The 26325-nt window shown below is 43.8% G+C and overlaps 1 protein-coding gene across 1 annotated transcript in view; it reads left to right on the top strand.

Moving 5' to 3' along the window:
- The first annotated feature begins 1298 nt into the window (after positions 1 to 1298).
- The window catches only part of ERICH2 (glutamate rich 2), a 30216-nt gene continuing 5189 nt past the window's right edge, over positions 1299 to 26325 (top strand). The window contains exons 1-11 of the mRNA XM_040440580.1: positions 1299 to 1397; positions 6357 to 6399; positions 9217 to 9250; positions 12506 to 12542; positions 13855 to 13891; positions 15094 to 15142; positions 15270 to 15306; positions 17869 to 17967; positions 18250 to 18347; positions 21988 to 22121; positions 22280 to 22337. Coding sequence (XP_040296514.1) covers positions 1390 to 1397; positions 6357 to 6399; positions 9217 to 9250; positions 12506 to 12542; positions 13855 to 13891; positions 15094 to 15142; positions 15270 to 15306; positions 17869 to 17967; positions 18250 to 18347; positions 21988 to 22121; positions 22280 to 22337 — 634 coding nt within the window. The 5' untranslated portion in view covers positions 1299 to 1389. The remainder of the gene's footprint in view (positions 1398 to 6356; positions 6400 to 9216; positions 9251 to 12505; positions 12543 to 13854; positions 13892 to 15093; positions 15143 to 15269; positions 15307 to 17868; positions 17968 to 18249; positions 18348 to 21987; positions 22122 to 22279; positions 22338 to 26325) is intronic.

Below are 26325 nucleotides of genomic sequence, written 5' to 3'. Positions count from 1 at the left end.
TAACTTTCCATTTTGCCACTTGCACCTGCAAAGATGCACTAAGATTTTTAAAAAGTGCGTGCCTCTTAATTATTGTGGAGCATTTGACTCCAGTAGGGGGTAGACTAAGACCGGTTTGTATTTCGGGTGTGTGAGGGATTGCACCTTCATTCTGTATCCTGGGTTCCATCTTACTTTGCTGGTTTATTTGAGGTCAGAATTGAGAATTGCTGAGCCGTGTGTGTTTGAGACAAACAAAGTTAATTGCTTGTTAGTTCTCAGAAGTATGTGTGCCTGATGTTCTGGGAGTACAACTGGTACGAGGTACTTTTCAAGGACAAATAACTGAGGGCTAAGATTAGGATTTTTGTAATCAAATGTGCTTGACTTGCAAGCATCAAAAAGAAGTTATTATTATTAATCATGTGATGCTTACGTAAAATGACGATATCTGTGTTTGGCTTGAGTTCTAGAAAAAGGGTATAAATATCCGCCCAATAAAGAGGAGAGAGAGATCATTTTAGATACAACCTTGAGCCTGTGTCATTTATCTCTCCCGAGTATACTCGTACTTTTATTTTTATTATTTTGTTTTGCCCTAACAGGTGTCATTTATCAAACTGGTGTAAAGTAGTACTGGTTTAGTTGCCCATAGCAACCAATCAGATTCCACCTTTCATTTTGGACAGCTCCCTTGGAAAATGAAAGGAGGAATCTGATTGGTTGCTATGGGCAACTCAGCTAGTTCTACTTTACACCAGCTTGATAAATGATCCCCTTCATCTTTTTATAAAATGTCTCCATAGTATCTGGGGTTTTCTAATATTCAGATTGTATTTGCTTTTCTGTAACCAGACTGTATAACAATATTGTAAACCATATAACCTATACATCAGATTTTGTGTAATAAATTGAGATTTTTTGATATTTATGATGGGTATGTTTTTCTTGTTCCTGTTTGGGGAACATATTTATAGGTTATATAGTGTGTGCATACATGCCCTTATATAATACTGGGTGAGGCTTGTTTGTTTTGTCTCTAGTATTGTAAACCAGCCAGCTCACGAAAAGGTTAAAAATGGTAAAGAAAAATCTTTTTTTTTTGCTGAGAATAGTTCAGCAGTGATGAGTACTGCAGGAACGCTCACCAAAAGGTGGCGCTAGAGAGCCTTTGATCGCGGAACTCTTTTCTCTCTTCTCTGTTTCTGATCGAGAGGATTTCTCTGTAACACTCTGTGCGTCCGTTACCAAGGCAACGTTCCCCAGCCTGACTTGTTATGCCTAAAGTGTATGGGCTCCTGAGTGGTTCTGCAGCCCGACTTCCCCAGGTGTCTCATGAGGGTTCTGTGTCCACGGCCCGGAAATCCTGACGGCGCCCGCATCCATTTACCTTATCTCTGAAACCGAAGAATGAGCAGGTAATGGCCTCCTCCCCGCTTCTCCTTAGGAACAGGAGCAGCTTGTCATCACATGACATTACCTGGTGCATGGCTTTCCCATGTACCTTCTGTAATACTCTGATCAGAATGATGGAGGATGTGACATACTGACCCCACCATCTATACCACAACCTCCTCTAATGCATCCTCTGCTTCATAATGGTAAAGCACTCATCTTTAATATTTCACACCCCTTTAGTAAGTTATGTGATTTTGGAGTAACCTAAATTCAGCATTTATTAAATTTATTAATGCCGGAGCATTTAACGCCCGTGTAAATTGCGTTTATGTAACATCGGATGCGAAGTACGGTTGCGTATAGGCTCGTAGAAACGTGCCATTGTATTTTTTCGGGTACAGTGTTGTCATATTTTACTTATTTTACTTTTATTTATTTTTTCGCTTCTTATGCATTTTTTTTATTTAGCATTTTACTGATTTATTTTACACTATTGTGAGCAGAAAACATGATCAGCGGGTTCCTGCGTGTTGCCATGTGCAGTCTGAAATGAGGTGCTGATAGCACTAATGGTCCTTCAATGCTAGGTCCACATGGAGAATTTCCCCGTGGATTTCAATGGTTAATCCACATGTTAAATTACATGGTGCTTTTTTTTTACGCTTGTGTTTTTAAAAACCTCACCGTGGGGAAAAAAGAAGTGTCCTGCAGATTCTGATACGCTGAAAATACTCCATGTGAAATGTCCTGTCAACAGGACTTTGTTTTCCGTCCTGCATAATGGAAACCAGACGGATCCGTTATGCTGCCCATAGACTTCTATTATGACGGATCAAAACAGAATGCCTCTTAAAGGCCCCTTGCAGACGAGCGTTCCTCCCGCAGCGAGTCCGCAACGCAGCACCCGGCCTGATCTCCCAGCTCTGCCGGGGGTCACATGCCATTATATTGATTTATGATGCTATGTAACCCTTACAGTTCTGGAATGTATTGGATAACACTGGGATAATGCTGTCAGTGTTATCCACTGCATTCCAGAACTCTAAGGCCCCTTTTACACGGGTGAGATTTCCGCGCGGGTGCAATGCGTGAGGTGAGCGCATTGCACCCGCACTAAATCCAGACCCATTCATTTCTATGGGGCTGTGCACATGAGCGGTGATTTTCATGCATCACTTGTGCGTTGCGTGAAAATTGCAGCATGCTCCTCTTTGTGCACTTTCCACGCAACGCAGGCCCCATAGAAGCGAATGGGGCTGCGTGAAAATCGCAAGCATCCGCAAGCAAGTGCGGATGCGGTGCGATTTTCACGCACGGTTGCTAGGAGACGATTGGAATGGGGACCCGATCTTTATTATTTTACCCTATAACATGGTTATAAGGGAAAATATTAGCATTCTGAATACAGAATGCATAGTACAATAGGGCTGGAGCGGTTAAAAAAAAATAATAAGAATTTAACTCACCTTAATCCACTTGTTCGCGCAGCCCGGCTTCTCTTCTGTCTTCATCTTTGCTGTGCACAGGAAAATGACCTGTGGTGACGTCACTACGCTCATCACATGGTCCGTCACATGATCCACCACCATGGTGATGGATCATGTGATGGACCATGTGATGAGCGCAGTGACGTCATCAAAGGTCCTATTCCTTAAAGAAGAAGACAGAAGAGATGCCGGGCTGCGCGATCAAGTGGATTAAGGTGAGTTAAGTTATTTATTTTTTTTTTTTTTAACCCCTCTGTATTAGGAATGCTATTATTCTCCCTTATAACCATGTTATAAGGGAAAATAATAAAATCTACACAACACCTAACCCAAACCCGAAATTCTGTGAAGAAGTCCAGGTTTGGGTACCAATGTTCTGCACTTGCGCGGAAAAATCACGCATTTTCCCGCAACGCACCCGCATCTTATCCGGGCCAAAAACATGACGTCCATGTGAAAGAGGCCTAATAATATAATGCTATGTGAATCCCGTCATTGCTGGGAGGTCAGACGGGGTGCTGCGTTGCGGACTCGCTGCAGGAGGAACGCTCGTCTGCAAGGGGCCAAAGGCTTCCGTTTTGCATTCCGTCCTGGAATTCTGTTATAAACTGAATGCCCTAAGAAACCTCTGAGGCTTTCACAGAATCGCTGTAGATATACTGAGAATATATTACACACAAGTGGACGTTATTTACTAATTAGGTGACCTCTGAAGGCAGTTTTGGTCACACTTGATTTTATTTAGGGGTATAAGAGTACAGGGGGCTGAATACAAATGCACACCACAATTATCAGGGGGAGAAAACCAGAACTGGATCGCACATCCACAATGCTATGCTTTGATCTAATTAAACTCGCTTCTCAGCGCCATATTGAAGTGTACAGCCCCCCATACTGCATGCTGCACACCTTGATCAAAAGGCTGTTTGACTCCTGGGTCCCGCCGCCTACTAGGGCAGTGCCGCTCTGTCACCGCAGTGCGCTGCGCCTTTTTGTCAGAGTAGGTCCCACTCAAAGAGGCGACCTTGGCGTGGTGAGTTGTGTTCAAAACGTACACCAATGCATCTGGTGCAGCATGCAGTATGGGGGGCTGTACACTTCAATATGGCGCTGAGAAGCGAGTTTAATTAGATCAAAGCATAGCAGTGTGGATGTGCGATCCAGTTCTGGTTTTCTCCCCTTGATATATACAAATGCACACCACACTTTCCAGATTTTTATTTATTAAAAAATTTGAAAACCATGTATCATTTCCTTTTCACTTCACACACACCTGCTGCTTTGTGTTGGTCCATCACATAAAATCCCAATAAAATATATTTATGTTTGTGGGTGTAACGTAAAAAATGTGGAATAGTTCAAGGGTATGAATACTTTTTCAAGGAACTATATGTGTAAGGACCTTTGCTATGTAAACTGGGGGAAAATTTAGCACCATATTCGTTTTGCAGTCCGCAAAATACAGATACCGGCCGCGTGCATCCCACATAATCCCTTCCGTACGTCTATTCTTGTCCACAAAACGGACGGAAATAGGACATGTTGTATTTGCTTTGCGGGGCCATGGAACAGACGTACGAATATGGATGGAACACGGTGTGCTGTCCACATCTTTTGCGAACCCAGTAAAAATGAATGGGTCCGCGGCCAACCTGCAAAAAACGTGGATCAGATGCGGACCAAATATAAGGTCGTGTGCACGAAGCCTTGTGAGTATTTCCTACTTTTGGGGAATTTAATTTTATTTTTCTGGGAGTTACTTTTTATTTTTTAATAAACATTCAAAAAAGCAGTTCTATCATTTACATCCTTGCCTGTATATTCACGGATCTGCTGACGCTGATAGCGGTCACATGACCCAGTTTCTCCTCATCCAGTGAAGTTGTAAATCATCGTGGATAAAAATAATGCTAATAATTACTCAGTTATTTAATGGTCTTGAATATGGTGGTTAAAGGGGTTGTCTCTAGGCATTTGTGTTTTCAAGTTTGGCGTGCAATGATCGGGCTATCTAAGAATTCCGTTATGGATTCCGCTACCACGGACCATAACGGAATTTTTAGATAACCCAAACCTTGCACGCCAAACTTGAAAACACAAGTTCATTCAACACTATTTGTCCTCATGCACACGACCGTTGTTGGGTTCCGTGTCCGTTTGTTCCGTTTTCCGTGATTTTCTGCGGACCCATTGACTTTCAATGGGTCCGTGGAAAACTCAGAAAATGCACCGTTTGTCATCCACGTCCGTGATCCGTGTTTCCAGTCCGTCAAAAAAATAGGACCTGTCCTATTTTTTTCACGGACATCATTCAAGTCAATGGGTCCGTGAAAAAACACAGAGGCACACACGATTGTCATCCGTGTCCGTGATCCGTGTCTGTTTTTTTCCTATCATTTTCAAGGCAAACTTGACTTAGAATTTGTTTTCACTTTTCTTGTCTGGTGATCCTCCAAAAATCAAGGAAGACACACGGAAAAAAAACTGAAACGGATCACAGAACAACGGAACCCCGTTTTGCGGACCGTGAAAAAATACTGTCGTGTGCATGAGGCCTTTGTCTCACTTCAGCAAGTGGCATTTATCATGTAGAGAAAGTTAATACCAGGCACTTACTAATGTATTGTGATTGTCCATATTGCCTCCTTTGCTGGCTGGATTCATTTTCCCATCACATTATGCACAGCTCGTTTCCAGGGGTTACGTCCTGTAATCCAGCAGCGGTGGTCGTGCTCGCACACTTATAGGAAAAAGTGCCGGCCTCTCTGGTGGCTGGGACCGTTGGAGTGCGCACAGGCTGGTGCTTTTTCCCATAGTTTGCAAGCACGGCCCCCACTGCTGGATTGCAGGGTGGTCTGTAACCATGGAAACGAGCAGCGTATAATGTGTTGGAAAATGAATCCAGCCAGCAAAGGAGGCAATATGGACAATCACAATACATTAGTAAGTGCCTTGTATTAACTTTCTCTACATGATCAATGCTATTTACTGAAATGAGACAACAACTTTAAATATGTTGTCCAAATGAAAACTTGTCTTGGTCAACTCTTGTAGATGAGGTAAAAAACAATAGAATCCATACTCACCCCTTTCCTTTTCTCCCCTACTTCTCACAGCATTGAGCCCCGGTTTGTTTTCCTGGCTGCAGCGGTGACATTTCATGTGCTCAGGTCACAGCTGGAGCCAATCAATGGCCTCAGTAATGGCGCCCCCTATAAGTGATTGGCCGCACAGAATATCACCGCTGCAGCCAGGAAGATGATGGCGGTGGGGATGATCAGAGAGGGAGAAAAGGGGTGAGCACTGGTTCTTTTGTTATGTTACCACATTTACAGGGAACGTCCGGGTGTTTGTTTAACTTAGTCAACCCCTTTAAAGGGTCCCAAAAGTACAACTGAAATAACCAAGAAACTGTGTTTACTGGCCAGGGATAATAATAAATATATATCAGATATTAATCTAACAGATATTACTGTGGTGTGTATTTTTCAGAGCTGAAGTCTGTGGAGCAGCTCCCAAAGTCAATCTGTGCAAGGTGAGAAGTTTCCTCCCTGGAGATAAAGTGTGGCCTATTAGATAGAGTAACATCTTCAGCATCTCTACTTAGCAATTGAGTGATGTTTCTGGTTTTTAACAAGGGTGTAGCTTGTAGGGCATGTCCTTCTTTTGCCGGGTGCCAAGCAGGGCACCAAGATCTCACTCTGCCTTTGCCGCAGTATTTAAATAGAGGGCTTGCCCATAAAATCTTTGCCCCAGGTGAAGGAAAGCCTAGCGATGACTCTGTGCCACCATCAGGGGCGGACTGGGAACTTAATATGGCCCTGGAAAAAACAATTAAAAGTGGCCCCATGTTGTAGGGGGCCAACAAAAATAGCGGGGTCAGCAATAACACAGCGCAATATACCATCCCAGCAAAACCATGTACCGCAGACAGCACAATACACTGCCCCAAAAGCTGTGGGGGACCATAGATGACATTTTTTGTCCCTCTTCTCCAGTTGTCTCTTGAAAAGGCCTCTTGCACACGACCGTATGGCTTTTTCAGTATTTTGCTGTTCGTAAAAAATGGATCCGCAAAAAATACGGAGGACGTCTGTGTGCATTCCGTTTTTTGCCGAATGATACACCTGGTTCCTGATAGAACAGTACTATCCTTGTCCGTTATGCGGACAATAATAGGACATGTTCTATCTTCGAACGGAACAGAAATACGGAAAGGGAAGTCAAACAGAGTACCTTCCGTATTTTTTTTGCGGATCCATTGAAATGAATGGTTCCATATACGGAACATAAACGTGTGCAAGAGGCCTAAGATACGGTGCATGGGGCTTAGGAGGTGAGATGTGGGTCATCAGCCCACCAGGAAACTTCCCTGTAAGGTCTATGACCAATCCGCCCCTGGCCACCATTTTGTTTATACACTCTTTAAGGTTTAGCAGATAGAGGGGGGGGGGGGGGAGTCCCCTGTGTAGGATCCCTTCTGTCAGATAAAACCAGGATCTCAGCTATCAAAGATCACTGGACATAAACTAATTATGGCCCTTTAAAGGGAAACCGTCACATAAAACATGGTGTCTGAGCTGCAGGCACTATGTTATAGAGCAGGAGGAGCTGATCAGATTAATATATCGTTTTTTAGGAAAAGATTCAGTAAAACTTGTATATCATTCATTTAAATTCCTGCTCATTCTGGGCTTTGCAGTCCAGGGGGCGGTCCTATCAGTGATTGACAGCTCTCTGTGTATACACAGTCATAGAGGGAAGGCTGTCAATCACTGATAGGACCGCCTCCTGGACTGCAAAGCCCAGAATGAGCAGGAATTTAAATGAATGATATACAAGTTTTACTGAATCTTTTCCTAAAAAACGATATATTAATCTGCTCAGCTCATCCTGCTCTATAACATGTTGCCTGCCTGCAGTGGTGACCCTTTGCTTCATTGATCCCTTACACTAACCCTGATAGCACATCCCAGCTGTGTTTCTGCCGGCAGGGGTACCAGCTTCATCACAGCACAAAGTCATGGTCAAGACAGTGGAGCAAGTATCTCCTTTGGACCTCACTATGGGCTTTACTACATATTGTAGCATGTGAGTTAATGTCTTCACTGCCTGTTGACTTGGCATAATTAGGACTGCTAGCGTAGGACTATAGTGGACTTGTACAGACTGTGCTTCTCACCGCCAATAGGACATCAATGATTAATTTGGTGGAATCGGTTGGATCATGTTTGGTTATTAGGCCTAGAGATAAGCGAAGTTTAGAAAAATTTGATTCGACAACTTTGCTGAAGTTCGCCAGGAAATTTGATTCATTACTAATTAGTTCATTAAAAATGGCTATAAATCAGTTATACCAGGCCACTCTTCTTTAGGGTACGGCCACATGGAGCGGCCATGCTACAGTGAAGAACCATGTGGCCAATAAACCCGCAGCTGCCTTTCATTTAATAATGAAGACCGCACTGGTACGGTGTTAGGTAGGGGTACAATATACATATTATTGCTGTTCTGGTCTGCAATCTCCTGCAGGTTATTTGACAGTAAACACAGAATATTAATCAGCTCGGGCATACCCACTTCTCCAACCCCAGCGCTCTCCTGCCCTACAGGTGGGAGCCCTTCTTCTACCATCTGCTTTTCCTCCTTTTCCACATCATTTAATATCGATGAACAGGTACATCCAGCTCCTCCTCTCTGCATCTGCTGACTTTTCTAGGACATGGAGACTTTGAAGGATGATTTGGAAGAAGTAAATCCAGCAAAAGATGAGGATAGTCATCGCTAAGATCTGGTCCCCCTAAGGGGTGCAGACTGGATGGTATTGCTTGGCACGGTGGTGCTGGAATAATAAAGGCTTCCATCTTATTAGTATTGAATTACATATCTTAGTTTATGGCTGAAGTAGGAATAAGTAAAAGTCTCCCTGCAGTCTCGTCTCCCTCTCCAATATTCTTCTATTAATCATTTTCAGCAACACTGTCCCTAGCACATGAGCGCTTGCCACGTCTCTCCCTATACTCAGCTCACAGGACAATGGCGGACACCACACAGGATAAAGGTTTTATAGGGCTGTGACATCACAGGGATTGAATGGCTGCAATGCATTATGGGTGATCTCGCGTTCCCAAGATCCTTATTTTTACTTGGTAACACGTGCAGCCGCCATTTTAGGAAAAACTGATTCTTTACCACGAACCGCACGGACATTCAGATCCGTTGCAAATTGAAATTTTCCTAAACTTCAGACCGAATTCTGCTTCGCTGAACACTAATTAGGACTATTTCAGGACCTTGCACACTACTGTATAATAATGGTTGCATTCCTTTCTCATTGTGGTTTCTTTTCCAGGCAGTGGGAAAGCTAGAAGTTCTTGGCCCAGAAGGTAAAAATCATGGCATTATTACCTGACCATATCAAGTTCCTCATAAGTAACCTTCAATTTAAAGGGGTTTTCCCACAAGTGATGGCATATTCTTACCGAAGCAATGTGGCTTCTCCCCTGCCTACATTCAGTGGAGTACCATGGACAGTGGGTAGACATCTGCAAGGAATAAACAAAAGGGGTTTTGCTCTCCAGATTGGCAGCCGTCACACTCATCGGACTCCCATGGCATGTACTAGCTGTATATATATTTAACCAACTTCCCAGGGATCATACCACATGACTTTTAAAATTCCCTTACCAAAAAAGGGTCACTACTCCCTAAGCTTCCAATAAATATTTGATATGTCACAGCAAGATATCAAAGGTTTTGATTGGTGGGCTCTTAGTGCTGAGACCCTCCCCTATCAATGGAACGAGGAAAGAGAAGCACTCACGTAGCAGACACTCTCTACTCGCTGCTCCTAATGGGCCTGTCTCCAGCGGCAAGGAGAGTGTGATATGCGCTATCCTCGTTCTAGCAATCGCTGGGGGTCTCAGCACTACGACTCCCACCAATTAACAATTTTTGGAAAGCTTAGTACCATTTAAGGATGGGTTTACCCATGGTGGATCCACTGTGGATTTGCAGTTGCAGATTTTCATGTGGCGAATTCTCAGCTTTGTACAGTACCAGCAAAGTGCATAAAATTTTAAGAAATCTCAATCGTGCTGTAAAAAAACCTGATCATTCAGGTCCACGGTAGTGAGAAAGCCTGTGATCAGCTGATCATTAGAGGCCCTCCTAACACAAAAGGTGTTAAAGTTTTATAGTCTACCGTGCTCCAATTATCCACTTTAGGGGGCACACACGGTAGCCTGGACGCCTGGTTACTTCTGTCTTTGAACACTATCAGTCCTCATTAGTGTAAATGTACTTTATTTTGTCATAATTAAAAGGGGTTGTGCCAGTGGCGTACATAGAGAAGTAAGGGCCCCGTAGCAAGGATCATACCAGGCCCCCCACACAGGACAGAAGGGTTTCTGCCTAAACCCCTTTCAATGATCCTTGGGACATTTTTTCCACTGCCTCATTTGCTAAAAGTTGTTCCTTTAGAGCAGGGGTGCACAACCTGCGGCCCGGGGGCCACATGCGGCCCTTGATACCATTCTGTGCGGCCCCCAACCATCTGTTAACAGACATGTATGTCTATGTCTTGTGGCTGCTCACATGTATTTTTTATGTATTTCTCCCATTAGATTGGAGTCCTGGAAGTGAAACTAGACATTAATGGTATATAATGTGTGTTCAATATGCCATATGTACTAAATTTCAGTTGTTAATACACCTTTAAATTTTAATTTCGGCCCTCGTCATTGGGTTAGTCTGGCAATGTGGCCCCCAACCAGGAAACGTTGTGCACCCCTGCTTTAGAGGGTAGAGTCCTGACCAAGTTTTCAAGTTTCCACCTCCAGTAGAAGAGGAGATGATCCCAACTATGACTGGGCCCCCTCTTGCCCTGGGCCCCATAGCAGTCACATGGTCTACCGCTATGATAGTTGCGCCCCTGGGTTGTGCCCTCTGAATATTGATGTCATACCCACAGGATATACCATAAATGTCCAATAGGTGAAGGACACGTCCCTGTCTCAAGAATGGAACCTTGTTGCAATCTGCAGTGAATAGAGATGGCAATTCACTGCTGTAGGACTTCCGAAAATAGCCGAGTAAGCGCGCTCATCTATTTTCAGAAAGCCCATAACAGTGAAAGGAGAGAACTATGCACGCACAGCCACGTCTCCTTTCATTGCAGGTCTTGAGATAGAAGCGGGTCACATTGGTGAGACCTCCTCCTAACGGACATTTATTGCATATCTTGTGGATATTCCATAACTGTCCAGATGGGACGACCCCTTGAACCGTTTTTCCTGTTTGCATACTTGAATAAAACCCCATAACCAGATTTCATTGCAGCGTTCTTTATTGTAAGTAGGGCCTGAGACGCCCATTTTTTTATACTTTGTTAGGTATAAAACTAATAAAAACTCATTGAACACTGATTAAGATATTTTGCATGTTTCAGAACTGAAATAGATTTTAGTTGTTCAATAGGGTTTATTAAAGGGGTTTTCCGGGATTGGGGACATTGGTGTATGTGTACAATGGACCCCTAGGTATTACATTCATGACTGTCCTTTCCTTACTAGACATTTCTGATCCGTTTTTCTCACAGTCAGTGACGTACCGGGTCCCTTTCTGCAGAGCGAAGCCTTTTCTTCCGCTTCTCAAGGAGCCCGGTGACGTCACCGTCTGCCTCAGTAATTATTCAGAGCGCATGGAGGGGTGGTAACTAGGCGGCAACACACCGTGCTAAGCCACGCCCCTCTGGTCCGGTGATGTCACCGGGCAGGGCGCATTCTTAGCAATGAAGGAGGCAGAGCACTATGCTACTTAGCATAGTAAACGCCTCCGGTGTAAAATGCAGGCAAATGGGGCGGCAGGAGGCGGCATATGAATTAGGGGGGCGGATGCACGGAGGAGCAGACAGACGCTTGAGACAACGCGATGCTGCGCTGCGCTGGGACCCACAAGGCAGTGCGGCAGGAAGTTACCGCACACATAAACATAGAGGTAAACAATTAGTGGGGGACTGTAGGAGCCATGCTGAAGTGTATAAATACATAAAAACATCTGGGGGGACCAAACAGCTAGAAATCGTGATTTAACAGGTTTTTAAAATAATTTTGATCCTGGACACCCCCTTTAACGGAGTTTTGCGGGATCACCATTTTGTGGACATATCTTTAGAGAAGGTCACCAAGATCACATTGGTGGTGGTCCGACTCTCGACGTGTGTGAAGGTACAAGTGATGCATAATTGTCTTCTTCAGTCCATCGATGAGCACATTGTACTTGTAGTAGTGACAGTGCAGGGTATGGCAGAATAGGACGAAGCTGCAGTGCCCCACGCCACCGTGACCAAGTAGATGGCATGCCAGTAGACAGGCCAAGGCTGCATTTGCTTCAGCACAACCTCAAACAGCGGTTCAGCATGCCGAGATTCGGACCCCGCCGGTCGAATACTGATGGCCTATCCTAATGATATCTCCTCGATATCCTCAAGTTCCTGGAGGAATGCAGTCATTAAGTAATATCGTTTTTCATGGTCCTTGTTGTCCATAGCTTTCCATTTCTAGGAGGAATACACTGTATATTTAGTATATTTCAGGGCAGCACATTAACATTTATTGTTTCTTATACGTTCTCCATTTTAGATGATGGTTATCAAAAAGCAAATATATCGGTATCTCCGTAAGTATTGTAAGCGTCAGCCCCTAGAATGGTCAAGTTGCATTTCTAGTGATAATATTTCACACAGAGGAAGCGCGTCTGTGAAACGTACGTCGGGCTTTAGTCCTCCCCGTTTGGTCAGTATCTTATGCCCTCTTATTGTTCGCTCCTTTCCTGTACTACTAGTGCATGTCCTTTAGTGGTGGTTGGGGATTTGATTTTATGAAGTGTGGGACTTGTTTTGTAATAGTTCTAACTTGAGATTAATTATATTCCCATCCCATTATGGTTTACTTCCCCTCCCTCCACTATGGACTACAGGCAATTGTTTAGGGGGTTACATAGGTGTATCCCGCCTCAGTAATTGGTTGCATATTGCGACGATCCTTTATGGTGTTTTTTACACCTTAGTTCTTTGTGGGGCTTATAGGTAATCCCTTGTATAGGCCTAACACCTAGTGTCCCCCACATTATTACATCCTTTTAATCATTGTTAAGATTGGAGCATTACATTTACTTACCTGACTCATTACTCTGGGGGGTTCTTTACATCATAGCACTTCTCGCATGGATATTTTCTTTTTGTTATCTTATTACATTTTGTGTCATGTACAGATGTAGCAGGGTTAACACACAAACTCTTAACTTTTAACTCATCGTGTTATCTTGAAACAAAAGCCATTGAAAACCAATTGAAGGTGTTTGCTTAACGCATTTAGTTTAGATAACACGTCTCATAAAGCATGTGTGTTAACTCTACTACATCTGTATGTCCTTTTTGGACCAATTAATAAAGATCTGCCTTGTGCTTTGAAATGTGTGGCATTGTTTATTTGGGGATTTTGGTTAGGGTTCCACACATGTGTTATATCCTACTATTATATATTATATTTTCTCTGCCTAAAACAGGTGTAGAAAATGATGAATGAGAAGGGCCCGCCGGCCTGGCCCCTTCCTCGCCCACTCCACACCCACTTTTTCTAGACCTGGTTTGAGGGGGAAGAAGTCGCAGACTCCGGCACAAATAACCTTTGCGCCTCAATCTGCGCCAGAAATACGCCTAATATATTCGTATTTCTGGATAATAAATGACCCCCATAGTCGTAAATAACAATGGCAGGAATCTTATAACAGTATTCTTTTGGGGGGGCCCAAAAGTCAAACCCCACCAGTCTCTTCACACTGATCATTCTGCAGTACTTCATTACTGACTCCTAAAATCACATGTAAAGCTTTCAAAATGTTCGCATTTATTTTTTTAACCGTATAGACGATTATTCATCTCTGTTGCACAGGTTTGTTGCATTGATTTATCTGTTTCCTCTCTCTGCAGAGTGTTCAATTCTCAGGGTTCAGAAATCGCAGCAAAGGTGCGTTTTCTTCATAATGTTTTTTAAAGGGGGTTGTCTCATCTTAGACATTGGTGGCCTATTGCTAGGATATGCCACGAATGTCAGATAGGTGTGGGTCCTACCTCTCGGACTCGCACCTATCTCTAGTACGGGACCGGGCATGCGACGCCACCCTTTATTCATTTCTATGGGACTGCTGAAAATACCCAGGCACTGACTCGCAGTCCCATAGGGGTGAATGGAGTGGTCGCCACGTTCTCCATTCATTTCTATGGGACTCCTTCACTTCTGGGGACCCTTTCTGGAGATAGGTGCTGGTCCTTCCTCTGGAACCCGCACCTATCTGACATTTGTGGCATATCCTAGCGATATGCCACCAATATCTAAGATGAGACAATCCGTTTCAGGGTGACCAAGAATACCCCAAAACGTTGGGTTAAAGATATGTACTAGAAAATTCACAATAAATGGGTAGCTTAATTAAAACGTAACATTTAATAATGTCTACGAATAAAATAATGGGCCCAAACACATGTGTTTAGGCCCATTATTTTATTCGTAGACATTATTAAATGTTACGTTTTAATTAAGCTACCGATTTATTGTGAATTTTCTTGGATTTAAAGGGTTTAGCCCAATAGTACCAACAGTAGTTTGACCTACTTCAATTGGTTGTGTTATTTATTTAAAGATATGTACTACACAAATGGTCCATTATGTCTGAGATGAATCTGCACCTTTTCATACCTTTTTGTTTTTAGGTCAACATTTTTTATTATTTGCCTACTTTTGCTTAAACAGCCATAAAAAGGGTTATTCCAGTCCTATAAAATGATGGCATGTCTCTATGATAGGCTGTCTCTTTATGATCCTTGGGGTCCAACCAATTTGGGACCACCACCAATCTTGAGGCAGAAGGGGCAACAACATTGGTATTCTTGTTTCCCCTGCACGGCAGTACCATGGTCACCTGCTTAAAGGTGTTTTCCGGATCTTTAGGTATTGATTGGCTATCCTCAGGAAATGTTATCATTATCAGATCGGTGGGGCTGTAACACCCAGCAGTCCCACTGATCAACCGTTTTTGACAGTGGGCGGAGCTGGAAGCAGAAGGCTCCACCTACCATGCAGGGGCTGTGCTGCCATACTGCTCCTGTTGATAGATAGATAGATCATGTTATATAGTCTTGCTTACAATTAATATTTGTCCTTTCTTGTAGCAACCCGTAAGCATTCAAAATGGGAAACTGCAAGTTCTCGGACCTGAAGGTACATATGGCACCAACCCAAAAATATCAAACTAGGAATAGTGCATGTGGATTTATTTATTTCTACACAGTGTATAGATCTGAATGGTCTTAACAATATTATAATAAGTATAATTGTCTTTTTGCAGAAGAAGTGGTTATTCATCCTTATGAAGCAGCATCCAGGTACTTTATTTTTACTTGTCATATATGCAAATATATTTCCATGTGGATAATCATTGCCACCATCACAAAGATTGTTCATACCCATTGCTGCTTGTAGCACCAGAAACATAAGTATCATATCTTTAATGATCATTGCTCCTATGGCCACCTAGACACGTGGGTGATGCCATTAGGTTGTGTCCACAGGGGACTAAAAAATCCTTTGCACAGGTTGCTGCAAATTCTGTGGCCAAATCCACTGCTAAATCTGCGTGTTTGACGTGTGACTTCCAGCAGACTTACCATGCATTTCACCCTATGCATTGCAGAAGGTTAAGTCCGTAATGAATATTCGCACAAAGAATTGACATTTAAGAATTGAATTTAGCATCCACACCACATCAATATATACACAGATATTCTTCTGCAGCATATGGCTGACGCTCGTTGAAATGTCATTCATCTTACCGCTACTGTAATACGCTGCGGATTTTCGCCCACAATTCTCAACAAAAATCCACTGCATTTTCACTACAGGCAACAATGAAGAGATTTCAGATATTTATGCAGCATCTACAGTACAGACCAAAAGTTTGGACACACCTTCTCATTCAAAGAGTTTTCTTTATTTTCATGACTATGAAGGCATTAAAATTATGAATTAACACATGTGGAATTATATACATAACAAACAAGTGTGAAACAACTGAAAATATGTCATATTCTAGGTTCTTCAAAGTAGCCACCTTTTTGCTTTGATTACTGCTTTGCACACTCTTGGCATTCTCTTGATGAGCTTCAAGAGGTAGTCCCCTGAAATGGTCTTCCAACAGTCTTGAAGGAGTTCCCAGAGATGCTTAGCACTTGTTGGCCCTTTTGCCTTCACTCTGCGGTCCAGCTCACCCCAAACCATCTCGATTGGGTTCAGGTCCGGTGACTGTGGAGGCCAGGTCATCTGGCGCAGCACCCTATCACTCTCCTTCATGGTCAAATGGCCCTTACTTTCAAAGTTTTCCCAATTTTTCGGCTGACTGACTGACCTTCATTTCTTAAAGTAATGATGGCCACTCGTTTTTCTTAGTTGCTTTTTTCTTGCCATAATACAAATTCTAACAGTCTATTCAGTAGAACTATCAGCTGTGTATCCACCTGACTTCTCCTCAACGCCACTGATGGTCCCAAACCCCATTTATAAGGCAAGAAATCCCACTTATTAAACCTGACAGGGCACATCTGTGAAGTGAAAACCATTTCAGGGACTACCTCTTGAAGCTCATCAAGAGAATGCCAAGAGTGTGCAAAGCAGTAATCAAAGCAAAAGGTGGCTACTTTGAAGAACCTAGAATATGACATATTTTCAGTTGTTTCACACTTGTTTGTTATGTATATAATTCCACATGTGTTAATTCATAGTTTTGATGCCTGCACTGATGAAGGGCAATCACCCTGAGACAGCTGTCTGCAGATGAGGTGCTGGCTTATTTATTATCCAAGTCATGTCTCAAGGCCTATTTAAACAGCTACATTATTTTCTGAGCCCCATAGCAATGATTCGAGAGAGATGCTTAGTCACAGTGTTCTCATCATTCCCGGCGGGACCCTGTTCTTGAGATAGGAATGGGTCCCAGAAGTGGGACCCATACCTCTCAGACAGTTATGGCATTTCCTGTGGCTATGCCATAAATGTCCAAATAGGACAACCTCTTTTAAGCAGTAGGAACATTCTGATAAAAGAGCAAAGCTTTTCCTTGCTTCTTGTCATCTCATCAACAAATACTCTGCAATCTGTGTCCCATTCACGGACTGTCCGTGATTTGCTGTGGGGAATCACAGAGTAAGGGTTGAGAACTTGATGATTTATTGCTCAAGTGAGTGGTTACAATGTAGGATTGTCAAACGTCCATAATTCATGGAAGTCCTTAAAAATAGTTTGTTTTTTTTCACAGTAAATGCTGGTATAACAGTAAATTAAGTTATAGCAAACAAACACAACATAAAGCAGCACACCACCTAAAGCACATGCAACCATGGACTATATGAATCTTGACCTGCATTACTGCTATGTATACTATTTTCACGATAATACATATATATTTGAGGTTCTTAATGCACATTTTGATCAAATTGCATGAGCCCACCTGCACCATCAAGGTGACCATACAGGACCATACACTAACACGATTACTTCTCCTGGACCTAGACCTTCAGAATTAACTCAGAGTAAGTAGGTTCTAGCTATACTCTGCTCTAATTGAAACCGGCCTTGGACAGACAAGGTAGAGTGCATGGCCAAAATGGAGGCAGCCACACACCCAAATATACAGTGCAAATAGCAGCTTCATGTTTTGTCTGCGTCAAACTGTTTTACTCTGAAGATATTACAATGGCCAATAAACTAGAATTGTAATCCATGGGCTGTCGTCTGCTTTATTTTAGTGAGGGCGGGGGGGACGGGCACTGAGTCCATCAACAAAAATAAGTTTTATATTGTACTGGGTGTTCAGGCATATTTCTTTCAGGTCTGCTAAAGAAATATGTGCACACCATCTAGCAGACATTGAATTGAGCTTTATTCTTCCTTAGACCAAGCAGTGCAGCAGGAAGACAAGGATCAGCCGGTAGAAGAAGTCATATCCCTACAAAGCAGATCCCACTCTGTACGGTAAAGCCCTTGGCACACAGGTACAGTATGTGGGGAATGGGTGGATGGGTAGGGTCACATCTGCGTTCAGGTATAGAATTGTATGCGGCCATATCCACCATGGGCGCATGCTTGTTGGGGAATAATGTGCCAGCTATATGTAGATCATACAAATGCAGATACAGACATTTACCCTTCAATATTTTGAGTATTGCTCTTGTGAGTAATAAGCTGGTTTAGGACAATTCCACTGAGCAAGCGTAGTTGGCCATTTTTTGTCAGGATATGGACTAATAATTTAAATGCTTTTATTCTGTTTGCAGCAGTAATATTGCAGATTACAGTGCTGCACCAAGCATGCAAACGAACAAGCCAGAAAATGGTAAAATGCAGAAGACATCATCTACGCCAGGAAACATTGGTAATGATGACCATGATGTTCTATGTTTTCTATTATTCAGATTTTATCAGTGAATTAATTGACCTCCCTAAATGAAATGACACCACATACATGCTCCAGTAGTTAAATATTCCAAAATATATTTAGTGGTATCGTCCAGAGTGGAGAACAGGCCAATTGCCTTGTCTACAGGCTTTGCATATCCGTGTGCTTGTAATGGTGGGTGTGAAGACATGTCATAGCTGAAGCTATTGGCTTTTGTCACTTGTGATGAGTGATGGTATGAAAATTTCAATTCGGCAGCTTTGCCCAATGTCACAAAAAAATTCAATTTCTTCGTCATGAAGCGCATTCCTGTATGTAGCGGGAGCAATGACGTGGAACGGCGATTGCGCTGTCCCCCATCATTGAACCCCTTAGATGCTGCGTTCATCACTGATCACAGCACCTGAGATTAAAATTTAAGAGGACCTTTCATCAGTTTAGCTCTAGTCTAATTATGGTCTTACCTTATAGGGCGGCCCCCACTGATGCCATGGCACTTTTTCTTTTTTTTCCCCAAAGACCCCCATCCCCCCGCTCTTGGCGCCGTTGATTTCGGTGCCTTATAATATAATGAGCCGACTCTGTTATACTAGGCGGTTATACTAGGCGGAGACTCACAGTTTCGCTGGGGGCGGTTCTCTTCTCCCTGGCTGTGAGCGCATCCAATCAGAGCGCACCGCTCTTAGCCAGGGAGAATGAGCGCCTCCTTGGCTAAGAGCGGTGCACTCTATTTGGATGCGCTTCTCCCTGGCTAAGAGCGGTGCGCTCTGATTGGATGCACTCACAGCTAGGGAGAAGAGAACCGCCTTCAGCGAAACTGCGAGTCTCCGCCTAGTATAACCGAGTCAGCTCATTATAATTTAAGGTGGCGAAATCAAAGGGGCCAAGAGCGGACGAACGGGGGGATCTTTGGAATAAAAAAAAAGTGCCATGGCATCAGTGGGGGCCGCCCTATAAGGTAAGAGCATAATTAGACTAGGGCTAAACTGATGAAAGGTCCTTTTTTAAGGCCTTTCAGGGGTTAATCTGGTTTAAAAAAAATACATACTCGCCTCATCCATTTGCTAACGGTGAGGCTGTTGTGGTCATCTTGATTGAAGACACCGCACGGAATCTTGATTTCGCGTGGTAACTTCAATCAAGATGGCTACGACAGCCTCTCCGTGAGCAAATAGATGAGGTGAGTATGTTTGTTTGTGTTTTTTTGCCGCAATTTCAGGAAAAATAGATTTGTTACCACGAAATGCGAGGAAATTCGGCTTTGCGGCGAATCAAATTTTTCCTGAAATTTGGATCGAAGTCAATTCATTTGGTTTCGATTCGCTCAACACTACTTGTCACTAAGGGCTCAGCCAGCCATAATTGTGTCCATTGAAAGTAAAAGCCCAACTTTGATTGACAGTTAATTTGTCTCTCTAAAGGGTTTGGCGCCTAACAACATTTATCACATATCCACAGGATAGGTGTAGGACAGGCAGGTGAGCACTCTGACACCCACCAGTCACAATAATATGTTAAAGTTGTCGTCTTACTTCAGCAAATGGCATTTATCATGTAGAGAAAGTTAATACAAGGCACTTACTAATGTATTGTGATTGTCCATATTGCCTCCTTTGCTGGCTTGATTCATTTTTCCATCACATTATACACTGCTCATACCCAGGGGTTATGACCACCCTGTAATTCAGCAGCAGTGGTCGTGGTTGCACGCTATAGGAAAAAGTGCCGGCCTTTCTGTTGGCAGTGACCGTGGAAGCCGGCATAGACACACATGCGCAGCAGATCTCGTCCCAACCACCTTGTATCTGCGCTGCAGCGGTGGTCGTAATTCCTGGATACAAGCAGTGTATAATGCAATGGAAAAATGAATCCAGCCATCAAAGGAGGCAACATGGACAGTCACAATACATTAGTAAGTGCCTTTTTGTCTACATGATAAATGCCATTTGCTGAAGTGAGACAACCCTGTTAATGGATCAGTTGTGCACATACAGTACAGACCAAAAGTCTGGACACACCTTCTCATTCAAAGAGTTTTCTTTATTTTCATGACTATGAAGGCATCAAAACTATGAATTAACACATGTGGAATTATATACATAACAAACAAGTGTGAAACAACTGAAAATATGTCATATTCTAGGTTCTCCAAAGTAGCCACCTTTTGCTTTGATTACTGCTTTGCACACTCTTGGCATTCTCTTGAAGAGCTTCAAGAGGTAGTCCCCTGAAATGGTTTTCACTTCACAGGTGTGCCCTGTCAGGTTTAATAAGTGGGATTTCTTGCCTTATAAATGGGGTTGGGACCATCAGTTGTGTTGAGGAGAAGTCAGATGGATACACAGCTGATAGTCCTACTGAATAGACTGTTAGAATTTGTATTATGGCAAGAAAAAAGCAGCTAAGTAAAGAAAAACGAGTGGCCATCATTACTTTAAGAAATAAAGGTCAGTCAGTCAGCCTGAAAAATTGGCTATTTGACCATGAAGGAGAGTGATGGGGTGCTGCGCCAGATGACCTGGCCTCCACAGTCACCGGACCGGAACCCAATCGAGATGGTTTGGGGTGAGCTGGACCGCAGAGTGAAGGCAAAAGGGCCAACAAGTGCTAAGCATCTCTGGGAACTCCTTCAAGACTGTTGGAAGACCATTTCAGGGGACTACCTCTTGAAGCTCATCAAGAGAATGCCAAGAGTGTGCAAAGCAGTAATCAAAGCAAAAGGTGGCTACTTTGAAGAACCTAGAATATGGCATATTGTCACACACTTGTTTGTTATGTATATAATTCCACATTTGTTAATTCATAGTTTTGATGCCTTCATAGTCATGAAAATAAAGAAAACTCTTTGAATGAGAAGGTGTGTCCAAACTTTTGGTCTGTACTGTACGTGACCACCACTCCATGCACTTCTGTGAAAGTGGCTCGTACATTGTTCAGCTATTTTCATCAGTCCTATAGAAGTGAAAACAGCGGTGGTCACACATGTACACCACATAAGGAACTTGAGGACCTTCATTCTAATGATCAATGGAGCTCCCGTAAGTCGGACCACAGTGATCATATATTTAACCCCAATTCTGCGGAGAGGTAATTAATTTTGTACGTGGCCCAAAACTTTTAACTGGCATGTTCAGTGCAGTGATAAAGCACACACACATGGCTAAGGAGGGACAACCTTGTAAAGTTGAGGTTGGGATGTACCAGAGGCATAACTAAGGTAGAAAGCTGGTGGGGTTTGTGTACCAGGTACTAAGTATTAGGGGACACCAACGTGTTACTTTGCCTTAGCTAGAGTATTTAGGTACAGGGTGAGGGTAGCAAATTGACTCTTTGCCCCATGTGGAAAAACCTTGAAAACTAGTCACCCTGTATGGACCTAAGGCTAGCATATAGTGAGATCTATGTATCTTAAATAATTATAAATTAGGAAAATTCGGTGTAAACTATACAGAGAAACCAAGAATGACCTTATATTGGAGATGCTAAAATAGCACATTACCTACTAAATTGTTCTCTGTACCTGAACTATGTGTTATTTGGGCACCACCCTTCACCTTCCTGGTCCCTATGAGAACCAATTTAACCACACTGTCTTGTATGATTTTCATAACTGTAGATGAAAAAGAACTTGCAGGACCTCAATCATTGGCCCTTCATAACGGAAACATCAAAGAACATCTGGAGGAGTCTGGTGATGAAGATGAGAGCGACGATGAAACCGGCCGTGCTCCCATAGAGCTTCTGGCAGAGGTGATAGGGTTTTGGGTTAACAAGTGTGCACTTTTAAAGAGCCCACGGGGACACTAGCAATAGGCACCATCAGGACATGTTAAACTGTGTGTAGTTTACTGAGATATCTATAATTATTATGGCTGTTCTGTATAATCTGTTTGATTCATATTTTTCAGTTCATCAGTGCTGTAATGGATGAGGATTACCAAGTGGCACAGAAACTGTGTCAGATGAGTATGTAGTTGTTCATATTGCACAGATAACTAAGATCTGTACTTTTACATTACACATCATGTTTTTTAGGGAAAACCCCTGCGATCCATTAACCCCATAAGGATCCGCGGCGTACATGTACTGCGCTGGTGGCCCAGACTTAAGGAACAGCGCCGTACATGTACGGCGGGCTGATCGGGCGGGTGCAGGAGCTGCATCCGCCCGATCAGTGGCAGGGGTCTGGCAGTCACTGATAGCTGGAGCCCTACTGTATGCGCTGGCATCAGTGAAAACCCTTGCACTGACCGCGACACGTGCGGGATCCTGACGGGTGCGGGGTGGCCATCGGGTCCCTGCACTGCTGTGACAGGGACCTGATGCCAGGGTAGGCAGCCCGATGCCTTCCTTAGGCATCGTGGTTGCCTTCCATGTGAGCCTGTGAGATCCAGCGCCCTGGATCTCACAGGAAGCAGGCTGTAAGTGTATTACAGTGAGTAATACACTTACAGCTAACGCATTACAATACAGAAGTATTGTGATGCATTGTAAAGGGGATCAGACCCCCAAAAGTTGAAGTCTCAGAGTGGGACAAAAAATAAAGTGAAAAAAGTAAAAAAAAATAATTTTTTACAAACAGAATTAAAAGTTTCAAGTAAAAAAAAAAAAAAAAAGCGTCCTTTTTTCCAAAATAAAGTTTAAAAAAATTGTAAAAAATAGGTAAAAAAAGAAAAGTAGACATATTAGGTATCGCCGCATCCGTATCGACCGGCTCTATAAAAATATCACATGACCTAACCCCTCAGGTGAACACCGTCAAAAAAATAAAATACAAACTGTGCTAAAAAAAATTTTTTTTTTGTCACCTTACATCACTAAATGTGCAACACCAAGCGATCAAAAAGGCGTATGCCCCCCAAAATAATACCAAACTAACCGTCGCCTCATCCCGCAAAAAATGAGCCCCTACCTAAGACAGTCGCCCAAAACTATGACTCTCAGACTATGGAGACACTAAAACATGATTTTTTTTGGTTTCAAAAATGCTTTTATTGTGTTAAAAATGTAAAAAAAATATAATAAGTATACATATTAGGTATCGCCGCGTTCGTAACAACCTAACACCCTGCTCTATAAAAATAACATATGACCGAACCCCTCGGTGAACACCGTAAAAAAGATAAAATAAAAACAGTGTAAAAAAACAAAAAGTGTAATAGCAAGCGATCAAAAAGTCATATGCACCCCAAAAATGATATCCTACATAAAACAATCGCCCAAAAAAATATGGAGACACTAAAACATGATTTTTTTTGCTTGTTTCAAAAATGATATTATTGTGTAAAACTTAAATATAAAAAATTGGACATATTAGGTATTGCCACGTCCATAAGGACCTGCTCTATAAAAATATCACATGACCTAACCCCTCAGGTGAACACCGTAAGAAAAAAAAAGTGCTATAAAGAAAACATTTTTTTGTCACCTCACATCACTAAAAGTGCAATACCAAGCGATCAAAAAGTCATATGCACCCTAAAATAGTACCAATCAAACAGTCATGTCATACTGAAAAAAATGAGCCCCTACATAAGACAGTCGCCCCAAAAAAAAAAGCTATGGCTTTCAGAATATGGAGACACTAAAAAATAATTTTCTCATCCGTATCATTGGGGGACACAGGCTTGACCATGGGTATAGCTGTTGCCGCTAGGAGGCGGACACTAAGCACAAGAAGTGTAAGCTCCTCCCCTTCAGCTATACCCTTCCTACAGGGACTAAGCTAAATCAGTTTTAGCTTAGTGTCTGTAGGAGGCAGACCTCCCTGCGTTGCAGGTCTGCTGGTTTTTGTTCTTTTTTGTTTTTTCCTTTTTTCTAGCGGGAGTTTCAGGCAGTATTTAAAACTGCCTGCACTCCCACACATGGACCAGGGGGTCCCCCAAGCCCCATGATCCTTCCTGTTCTCCAGAAGCAGAGGAGAGGTTCCTACAAAGCCTCTGTTTCCCGCCAGCGTTCGGATCAGCACAGCTGTCCACCGCAAGTCCCCTTTGTTCCGGTGTAGCGTTCCTCCCCAAGGGGCCGCACACTGAAGGTGGTGATCCGGCTGGAGCCAGGGGGGCAGAAGACGCCGGACAAGTGAGTATATTTAAAAAAAAAAAAAAAAAAAAAAAAAAAAGGAAGAGGAAAGGAATTTGGCCCCAAAGTGCTCCCCCCTTCCAGTACCCTCCCCTCCCCAAGTTACCTGGTCCCCACAAGACTGGGCCCCTCCAGGAGGTCGCTGCTGGAGGGGCGGAGGTATGCAGAGTGATGGAACAGTCCAGTTGCCCTGTAGTATGTGTGATGTACTATGGCATGTACTTGCACTGTTTTGGGGGCATCCGTTTTCCACTGCCGGCATGCAGTGCTCAGTGGCACATCAGCTACTCCTGCTCTGCAGCCGCACACTGCTGCTCATCCTCCTGCTGCTTCTTCTGTTTAAAACATCGCCGTATCGGCGCGTTGGCTCGGTGATGGAGCCACTGTTAATTGAGGCCCCGGCTTCTGTGCAGCCTACTCCTGCAGGGCCCCCCCGCGGCTTATTTTTCCCCGGCCGGCGTCTGGGTTCGGCCGGGGATGCGGGTTTGTGTTCCGGCGAGCGGGGAGGGGGTGCCAAGAGATGGAAGGTGGACGCTGAGGGTCGGCGTCATTTTGGGGGCTGGGCCTGTGTTCTCCCCGCTCCCACGTTGGCAGCTGAACAGAGGGATAGGGCGGGACGCAGACGAGCTGGTCTTGCTGCTTGGAGGGACACAGCTGCGTAAGTGCTGTTTGTCCCTTCTTACAGTGCCTAACCTTCCTATCTTCCTCATTTAGGCAACAGCATTGTCATTAAGTCTGAGCCCAGGTCCCGAAGCAAGCGGTCCCTTCGGTGCGTCATTTTGCCTGTGCGTCGTGTCGCACAAAATTTCCATCCCCTCAGTCAGACTCCCTCTGCTTTGCGTGTGCTGCACCTCCATCAAGTGGCGCGGCCCCGACCCGATGGTTCCTGCTGCCCAGCCTATGGGCGCGTTCCCTGTCTAGGGTGGTACAAGATGTCTCCAATACCAACAAGGCCATTGTGAAAATATTGGGGCGTTTGTCCGCAAGGCAGTCCTCTGACTGGTCCGACTCTGGGGATCATGGGGCGCATGCCCATCGCGGCCGTCCCGCAAAACGGGTCGAACATCCTACCCCAAAAGGGTGTCTGTGTCTCCAGTTTCCTCGGCCTCTCCTCCTCCTGCTAGAGAGTCTCACTCAGACGTGTCCTCAGTGGAAGAGGCATGTTCTGAGGATGGGGGGTCAGATGAGGATGTTGTCTCGCCGGAGGGTTAGTCGTCTTAACTGTCCTCCATGGTGGACAATCATATTACAGCGGTTATCGAGATGTTGCAGGTTGAGACCGTCGTCTGCCAGCTCAGGTTTTTCCTTTAGAAGGTCCCGTTGCTCGCACAAGTGTTTCCCCAACCACCAGGAGTTTGATTCCTCTCTTTCCAAGCAGTGGAATTTCCCTGATAGATGTTTTACCTTGCCAAAACGCTTAAACATCCTTTATCCTTTTCAGGAGGATTTGACTAAAAAATGGTCATCCTTACCTATAGTGGCTAAACATACTACCTTGCCGATGGCGGATGGGGCTTCTTTCTCTGATATCAGAGATAAGAAGCTGGAAGAGTTTGCAAAAAGGCCTTTGAGGCAGTGGGCACAGCGCTGCAGCCGGTGTTTGCCTCTACATGGGTGAGCAAGGCTATGGGGGAGTGGGCAAGTAATTTACGTCAGGGTCTCGACTCGGGAGTCCCAGCGGGGGGAACTTACAGATATGGCCCTGCAGCTCTCTCATGCAAGTGCGTATATTTGTGAAGCATCTTTTGATGCAGCCAGACTTATTGCTAGTTTGTCAGCTCTGTTGGTGGCTATCTGCCAAACCCTATGGCTCTCCTGCTGGGCGGCAGATAATGCTTCAAAGCGGACCCTGATGGCCCTCCCCTTTACCGGCAGC

This window comes from Bufo bufo, chromosome 7 (assembly GCF_905171765.1).
Source record: "Bufo bufo chromosome 7, aBufBuf1.1, whole genome shotgun sequence".
NCBI lineage: Eukaryota > Metazoa > Chordata > Amphibia > Anura > Bufonidae > Bufo > Bufo bufo.
The sequence above is the reverse complement of the archived record's forward strand: the minus strand, read 5'-3'. Positions and strand labels throughout refer to the sequence as shown.